The 8,693-nt window shown below is 47.7% G+C and overlaps 1 protein-coding gene across 1 annotated transcript; it reads left to right on the plus strand.

Moving 5' to 3' along the window:
- The first annotated feature begins 3,401 nt into the window (after window positions 1-3,401).
- LOC117860330 (alpha-amylase isozyme 3B) lies at window positions 3,402-5,364 on the plus strand. The gene is made up of 4 exons (XM_034743602.2): window positions 3,402-3,601; window positions 3,714-3,846; window positions 3,927-4,735; window positions 4,834-5,364. The coding sequence occupies exons 1-4, from the start codon at window positions 3,500-3,502 to the stop codon at window positions 5,113-5,115; spliced, it is 1,326 nt and encodes a 441-aa protein (XP_034599493.1). The 5' UTR covers window positions 3,402-3,499; the 3' UTR covers window positions 5,116-5,364.
- The last annotated feature ends 3,329 nt before the right edge of the window (window positions 5,365-8,693 follow it).

The following is an 8,693-nucleotide window of genomic DNA, read 5'->3' on the forward strand; positions in this document are numbered from 1 at the left end:
CACGGTGGCGATTGTTCCCGCCGGAGCTCTAGGAGCCGGCCGGGAAGTAAGTCGATCGTAATGCTCCATGACTATGAGTCACACGCCGCCGACGTCCCTCTCGCCGATGGTGGATGCCATCGATCTGTGCGTCGGCGACTGATGCGCGCTGCCGCGCGCCTTTGACTTGCTGGGCTCGTCGGCGATCGGCGCCGGGATCCACGTATCGCATTCGAGCCGTGCGAGCAGCATGCATCTTCTTCAGTGATTGGGAGAGTAAATCGATGCAGTGATGACTAAGATATGTAATCACAAAATTAAAGGTCCTTCCTGTCCAGTATCTATTCCCGTTCGTGCTATTAGGTTACGGTCGTGATCAAAGCAAATTTGGTCCATGGTTTCATCTCGCCATCCAAGCTTTTCAGCTCTGAATCTTCTTCGCCTTCAGCCTCAGTGAACGTACCTGCCATTGCACAGTAAGAGTTGAACCTTCAACTCTGTAGGTATCGCTTTCGTTGGCTCGAGGTCATGTGTAGCTGCTGCAAAAGCAGTAAAGTACAATCATAAGCATCGTCAGACAATCCGTGAGCAGAATCTAACCAAGCTATCGGAGTCGCGATCGCCAGATCGGCATGGCCCATCGCCTAAACGCACGCGCGTCGATGCTCAGTTGCTAACATGAGACGAAGGTCTACTGCTCGTAGCATGGTACGGTCGACTATGGCCAAAAACCAAAATTTTAGGATATAATATTGTATTTTAAAATTTTGGCCAAAAACCAAAATTTTAGGATATAATATTATATTTTAAAATTTTCTTCTCTTGTCAGCATCTTCACGTGTCCCGAGCCGATATACTTCCAAAACTAAAAGAGTCGTTGCCACAATCATGATTCCTTTCCCGGTCTTCGTGATGGCGCTGCCCTCGATTTTCGGGATTCACTTGATCAACAATACTATTATATATCCACTCTGTCCTTTCTTCTTCTACCTCAAGCCAACCAAGTTTCCCACCACTACAAATCTGGGCGTCGCCACAAATTTGGGCATCCCCACCACTGGTCATCCTCAACCTTCCCCGCAGAGGCCGAAACTCCAAAGTCAATCAATGGCGACCTCCACTTCTGTTCCCGAGGTATTTTCATGTCACTGCCTTGTTTAAGCGCTTGTTAGATCTGATCTATTTTCCGCCATGTTTCTCATTCCTTCCTTTTTTTGCCTCGATCCATAGGTTCTTAGAGACCACATTTTGATTCCGCTTAGTGACATGAATAATGCATTCTTTCTTGGCCCCACGGGTGATGAGGATCCCACTGATTTCATCACTGCTAAAACCCAAAGGATTCCTTACAAGTCCTCCTCCATGGATTTAATTGTCTGGGAAAATGGTTTTCGCTCATGGCCTTGCAACCTTCAAGGTTGGGGAACATGGTACCATAGGATGTCGGCTGCCAAAAGGGTGGAATGGGATGAATTGTGCATTGGCCACGGCATTTAGCTTTCTTTGTCTGACATGGACAAAGATGAACCTATGCTTGCCGCTGCCTCGTACTTTTGGTTTGATTGAGAGATTAAAAGACTCGCGGGTTTATATTTATACCCTGGAGCAAGCTAAAATCCTAGTCAAATACTACAAGAACTATTACAGCTATTTCTAAAAACTATTAAAGATAAATCTCCACACTTTCCCTTATTTGGTGGAGTCGATTTCGCTTCGGATTGGACCCGCCTAGTCTTCCATCGGCTTCTGGAATCGTGGTAAACAGCGGCCGGTCTTGGTCCACGCGGCGTCAGCTTCAGGCTCTTTCTCTCTCCTCTATTGGCTATCAGAACCTTATCCGCAACGGTTGACTCTGGCTAATATTTTCACCAAATATGTCATACATCTCAGTTACCAATTAAGAATAAAATGTTATTTCCTTCCTCACCGCCTAACTGGTAGATACTAAATAACTTACCTATGCAGAAATACTCAAAGTAACTTAATTAAATAATCCTTAACCAATTGCTTGTCTAGAAATATGGGGTACTAATCTTAAATAATCCTTAACCAATTGCTTGTCTAGAAATATGGGGGTACTAATCTCATGGAGGTCCTGTACAACTGCACAGGTCGCACGCCCCTGGGATGATGACGTTAAAGTCGGCATAGGCGGGCCGGGAATTGTTATCTAGAAGAACTATGGCATGTCTAAATCTACTAACCAACCAAACATGTGCTTCAATTGATGTGGTAACCACACTTGTAGCTTGGCGAGTAGTGGTTTGAAACCAAGGACGCCTTCATTCTGCAACCATCAAAGGTAATGTGGTGCTCTCTCAGGGAATCTTGGTAACTGCAGTGGCACCACATAGGTTAATGTGCTGATTGGAAAATGGAATGCAGGATTTGGAGAACACATCATGTGTAACTATGGGTTACGGTGATGCATAAAAAAATCATCCACAAAAATGAATAGATAGAGCATGTAAACATCATCATCATGCAATGTTTGAGGTTGAACAAAAACTTATACAAGGAGAAACAAAATAAAAATTAGCAGTTGAATGGTTGCAGGTTGTAGATCAGCCATGAACAATTACACCCACACCTATTCAAGTGGTACTCTCTTTTCTTTTTTACTTCTTGCATAAATTTTTGTTCAATCTCAAATTTTGCATGATGATAGATGTTTGCATGCTCTATCCATTCAAATTTCTGTATAACTTTTTGATGCACCGGTTTACACGCTCCTGTGTTTGGTAACATCGTAACACGTAAATGGGTGGTAACACGGTAACACGGATTTGATAGTGATAGAGCCCGTTTCCTTATGCGGCCCGTAAGCATATATATATCCACAATCTTTCCTTGGGCTGATAGCATGTAGAATGGTCTGTGGATAAGGCCCAGTATAATCCCCTTCTAGGCCACGATGATGTATAAAAAGAGCTAGCTCCAGTTGTGATAATTCATTCAGACTTTGCTCAAATTCAGACGCCTGAAAAATTTCTAGCCTGTCTCTTGCTCCTGTAGTCGAGAAGTACATGGATTCCGCTGCAGGTGGTCAGCAGGTGTTGTTCTTTTGACACGATCTGGATAACGGTGACCGCCTCCCTAGTATACCTGCATTCCACTGCAGGTGTTGCTCTTTATATTTGACATGATCCGGATAACGGTGAAATGATCTGGATAACGGTGATCATCTCCCGGTAGCTCGACGTGCGTGCCGGGACGACACGTGCCGGCGAACGTTGATCTCGGCCTTAAATGTTCGGCACAACGAATACAATTCTCTCTTCCGTCCTGATCAGGATCGACGACTCATCTTATCCACTGAACATCTGAACCACCCATCCAAGTATATCCACATCGTCGTGGCCTCGTGGGCCCCCGTCCCGTCCATCCGTCAGCTCCTATAAATACACATGGCCACGAGCTGGCATCTCATCACTTCACTACGAGCTTCACCTGTACACGTCCAGAACCAGAAGCGCAGGTGAGTCGTAGAAGCTGACACGAGTCGTCTCGCGTCGTCGGCATGACGAGGCCGCACCTGCCCGTCCTTTTCGGGATCCTAGTTGTCACGGCGGCGCTGGGCCTGCTTGGCTCCAACACGGCACGAGCTCAGGTTCTCTTCCAGGTACACGCTGTTGCGGGAAAACGTCTTCGGACACACGGTTTCGCCCTGTCCTCTTCCTCTCCCGTGCCCATGCATTTTTCTGAACTGACGAGTGACGACGCGTGCGGAGCAGGGGTTCAACTGGGAGTCGTGCAAGAACCAGGGCGGCTGGTACAATAACCTCAAGGCCCAGGTCGACGACATCGCCAATGCCGGCGCCACGCACGTCTGGCTCCCGCCGCCGTCGCACTCCGTCGCGCCGCAAGGTGATGCTCTACCGGTCCACCCCTGTCGATCATCATTGACTGGCCACCACGCGATCCATTCTCAAACTGCGTGCCTGTAGGCTACATGCCAGGGCGGCTCTACGACCTGAACGCGTCGAGGTACGGCACCGAGGCGGAGCTCCGTTCCCTGATCGCCGCGTTCCGGGGCAGGGGCATCCAGGCCGTGGCGGACGTCGTCATCAACCACCGGTGCGCCGACAAGCAGGACGCCCGCGGCGTGTACTGCGTCTTCGAGGGCGGCGACCCCGAGGGGCGCCGCCTCAACTGGGACGCCGACATGATCTGCAGCGACGACACGGCGTACTCCAACGGGCGCGGCAACCGCGACACCGGCAAGGACTTCGGCGCCGCGCCCGACATCGATCACCTCAACCCGCGCGTGCGGCGGGAGCTCACCGACTGGCTCCGCTGGCTGACGGCCGACGTCGGGTTCGGCGGCTGGCGCCTCGACTTCGCCAAGGGCTACTCCGCGGCCGTCGCCAAGGCGTACGTCGACGGCGCCGGGCCGAGCTTCGTGGTCGCGGAGATATGGAGCTCCCTCAACTACGACGGTGACGGGAAGCCGGCGAACAACCAGGACGGGGACAGGCAGGAGCTCGTGGACTGGGCGAACGCCGTGGGCGGCCCCGCCGCCGCGTTTGACTTCACCACCAAGGGTGTGCTACAGGCGGCGGTGCAGGGCGAGCTGTGGCGGATGCGAGATGGCAACGGCAAGGCGCCGGGGTTGATCGGATGGCTCCCGGAGAAGGCCGTCACGTTCATCGACAACCACGACACCGGCTCGACCCAGAACTCGTGGCCGTTCCCCCGCGACAAGGTCATGCAGGGCTACGCCTACATCCTAACCCACCCAGGCATCCCATGCATCGTGAGTGGCACATCTATAGCATTCCATCGCCAACTTCTTTGACCCTATTACAAGCCTAGGTAGCTAACCTTGCTCGATCGTGCTGTTGATCGATGCAGTTCTACGACCACGTGTTCGACTGGAACCTGAAGGAGGAGATCAGCACGCTGGCCGCGATCAGGAAGAGAAACGGGATCCATCCGGGGAGCAAGCTGAGCATCCTCAAAGCCGAGGGCGATGTCTACGTCGCCATGATCGACGACAAAGTCATCACGAAGATCGGGCCAAGGTACGACGTGGGCGGCGTGATCCCGTCGGGTTTCCACGTCGCGGCTCCCGGCGAGGGCTACTGCGTCTGGGAGAAGAGTGGTCTCCGGGTCCCTTCCGGACGCTACCGCTAGAGAGGCGGTTGGGTTTTGGGACCGGCGGCTGTTTGTGCTGTCAAATTTGCTGTCTTAAGGACCAAATACAGAAACTTACTGCGTGCGTGCGTCCGTACTACTTACACCACTTTGGGAAGGGCCAAATATCGTATTTGCTGCGTTCATCCGTACTACATGTGACACCACTTTGTACTCTGATCAAGTCATTTTGTGTTCGAACATCAGAGATTAACTCTTTTTCAATAAAAGGCACTATCTATTCCCTAATCCCAGTTCTACTAGATGAGGTAGAAATAATGGAATTATAGGCATCAGTATCAAACAACCATTTTTCAAACAAATAATTGGAGAACGTACGTCACACCCGGTATATGCATATGTCACACCCGGTATATGCATATGTCAGGATCTAGTTTCATATATGTAGTGACATCATTACTGAATAGCAGCAATAGTATCACGTAAAAAGATATCAGAGATTTACAGCTTAATCCTGGAAACGAAGGTTCCAAACTTCACAGGCAATCGACCGGGGGTTGCGTACGTCTAGAACTTAGCACCATATTCACAAAAACTTCATAGCAGCGTCTTCTTCTGAGCAATGTTGGTTATAGAAAGGGTGAGCACATATCGTACTCAGCAAGTGTGGAAAAAATATAAATGTAAAGCTTAAACGAGGAAAGACTGACTGGTTGACTGCATTAAGTATTTTTAGTTGGTCAAATTTTATTAGCACCTGATTACTAAGGTATAAGTATATACCAACCCACAATTCATAGAAATATAACCATAAGCATATGGCACAACCATAACCACGATTTAAGTCCATCTTCAAGTATATTAATCATGTGAGGGTTCAGACCGCTCTTGACCGTAAGCACGACTGATCGATCAGTTTTACACTCTACAGAGGTTGCACATCTTTACCCACAAGTCGCGTAAAAGTTCAAAAGAACTTTAGATCAAACCATGCTGTGCTGATCAGGCATCATACCACACTTTTGATGTGTGATTGCATAGGGACACTACGAGGCCTTTACAAAGATTTCCCAGTCAGTGGTAACCCGCTAAATTCCCCAGTCAGTGGTAACCTGCTAAGGTTTCGGTGTCTGGCACGCATAAACCTCTCTAGAGGGTATAGTGTCTTAGCCAAGCCCACTTCCCAAGAGGACCGGGTTATGCGCCAACTCAGTGCCCCCTCTTGCCTCTTTCGATTAAGATTACCCCAGACTAAGGTTTCTAATTAATTAGCTAAGATCAGAGCCATTATAGTTCTTGTGGTTGCACTGTTTTTCTGGGTGGTTCTCCATGTCCAATTAAGCATTGTGATCTTGTATTAGTGAAAGGTACAATATAAATAAAACAAGTTTAATCATTGAGTTCATTAGAACCACCATAACCCAAGTTAAGCAATAAGCATAGCTACCCAACAGAAAGATAAACCCAGGTTGATAAGAAATGATCATAAAAACTAGGCAAACCTTAATAGGACTCATCAAATCAAATGCAAGAATATGCAAAAGTGATTAAATAAAGTTATTGGGACAAAAGCACAATGACACACTTGCCTTTCTCCAACAAAAAATTACTCTTACTGCACTTCAGCTCTTGCTCTCTTGAAACTCTTACTCTTCAAATCTTTCAAGCAGCGATCCTTCTACTCGAAGCAAACACCGGCATAAACATACAAGCAAACAAACAAGTACAACTAAGAACAATACACCAAAATAAAAGAAAAGTTTTAAAAGAGCGTACTGAAGGATAGGTCTCGATTCTAGAATCACGCGAACGCAAGAAATGCTTGGAACGGAACTATGGTTGAAAAGACAAAGCTATTGAGAGATTTGAATTATAAAAAGACTATACGCTTGATTCATTTTAATTAAATAAAAGCATGCACATAGGTTATTTCAGAGAAATACCCTATTTGGAATTAATAGAAAATATATTTGAACATTGAAAACGTGAGAAACTTAACCATATTTTATTTGTAAATCTTCAAGTACAAGTTATGCAAGTTTTACAATTAACTTTAGAAAATAGAGTATATATAAGACATCTAATTGAATAACTTTATATTTCGTGTTCAACTAAACATATTGATACTGAAAATGCATTTATAATATCATTAAGCATATTAACTTCATTCATGAAAACCGATGTAAAAGCCTAATCAACTTTTACTAAGAAAAGTTGAATCAATGTTGATCATTAAGCAAATTAACATGTAGTTTATGAAAAATCGAAATGTAGCTCTAATTAGCTTTTATTTAGAAAAGCTTATGAAGTAAGCATTAATCAAGTTAGCATCCATTATGAAAAACGGTGTATAACACTAAATAGCTTTTATTCAAAGAAAACATGGTTAATAGATATTAATCAAATTAATATTAACTTTATTTTCAAAAACATGCATGAAGAAAAACATCAACACTAACGTGTAATTTATGTTATCATGAACCTAACGCGACTTGAACAGATGAAAACGGAGCTAAAACATAGATGCTATGAGCTAATCAAGATCGCAAGGACCTAGTCGTGATTAATAAGCAAGGAAGATTCACAAGAGACATGGAACAACGCTCGTGAAAAGGTTGAAGGTCAGGGTAAAAGGGCTCAGGTTGGGTTGGTTTGCAGGCATCTAATAGATCCAAGGGGTTATTTGTAGATTTGCCAAGACACAAAGAAAACGGCAAACATTACAGGGTTCTCGAGGAGCCTAGACGCAAAACCGGCGGGGCTTCTTCTTCCTTTGGCCAGGCAGCACTCCGGTGAGCGAGGCTCGGTGGCGAGGTAGGGAAATGGAGGAGGAAGGCGAAGGAACCTCACAGTGATGCTCACCTATGGTCGAGGTGGACGAAGGTGGCGGGGATTTGGCCGGCGGTGGCAGAAACCAACGGTCCAAGACAGACGGGAGGTGGCGGCTCAGCTCCGACGGTTAGTGGCACAGGAGGTGGAGAAGGTCGAGAGGAACTCGTCATGGCACGCACCAACGACGGAGGGTCGCGACATCAGCTGAAAATTACCACCGGGTGGTGACAGACGGTGGTCAGCTCGGGCTCCCCATGGCGACGGCACTCCGACGACGAGGAGGCGTCCTCAGCCCAATGACGCGGAGCACCAGGTGGTGGCGGCTCTGGCCGATGGCGCTTCGCCACGGCGAGTCGGAACAGCAGATGGTGGCCATGGCGCTCGGCTCTGTTCGCTCGGCTGGCGGCGGTGCGGCACGAGGGAAGGACGACGGCGCAAGGAAGTAGCAGCAGGGCTACACGAGCGCGGGCGCTCACCCTTTATAGGGAGCGAGCCCTAGGCGCGCACGCCTAGGCAAGGGGGCCGGCGGCGGCCATGGTCGAGCTCTAGCGGCGCATGGGTCAGATGGGCCTTGGCGGGCCGGTGGCCGGGCTGATCGATGCAGGTCGAGCCTACGTGCTTGGCCCGGATGGATAGGATATATTTCCCGTGAAAGAGAAAAAAATCTAAAAATTCCAGATAATTCATTTAATTCACGAAAAATACTCCAAAAATCTCAAAAATTCTAGGAAAAATCCTGGAGATAGATCGGGACACAAGGAGTCCAAATAAAATACTTGGAGCTC

The sequence above is a fragment of the Setaria viridis genome, chromosome 6, assembly GCF_005286985.2.
Source record: "Setaria viridis chromosome 6, Setaria_viridis_v4.0, whole genome shotgun sequence".
Lineage (NCBI taxonomy): Eukaryota > Viridiplantae > Streptophyta > Magnoliopsida > Poales > Poaceae > Setaria > Setaria viridis.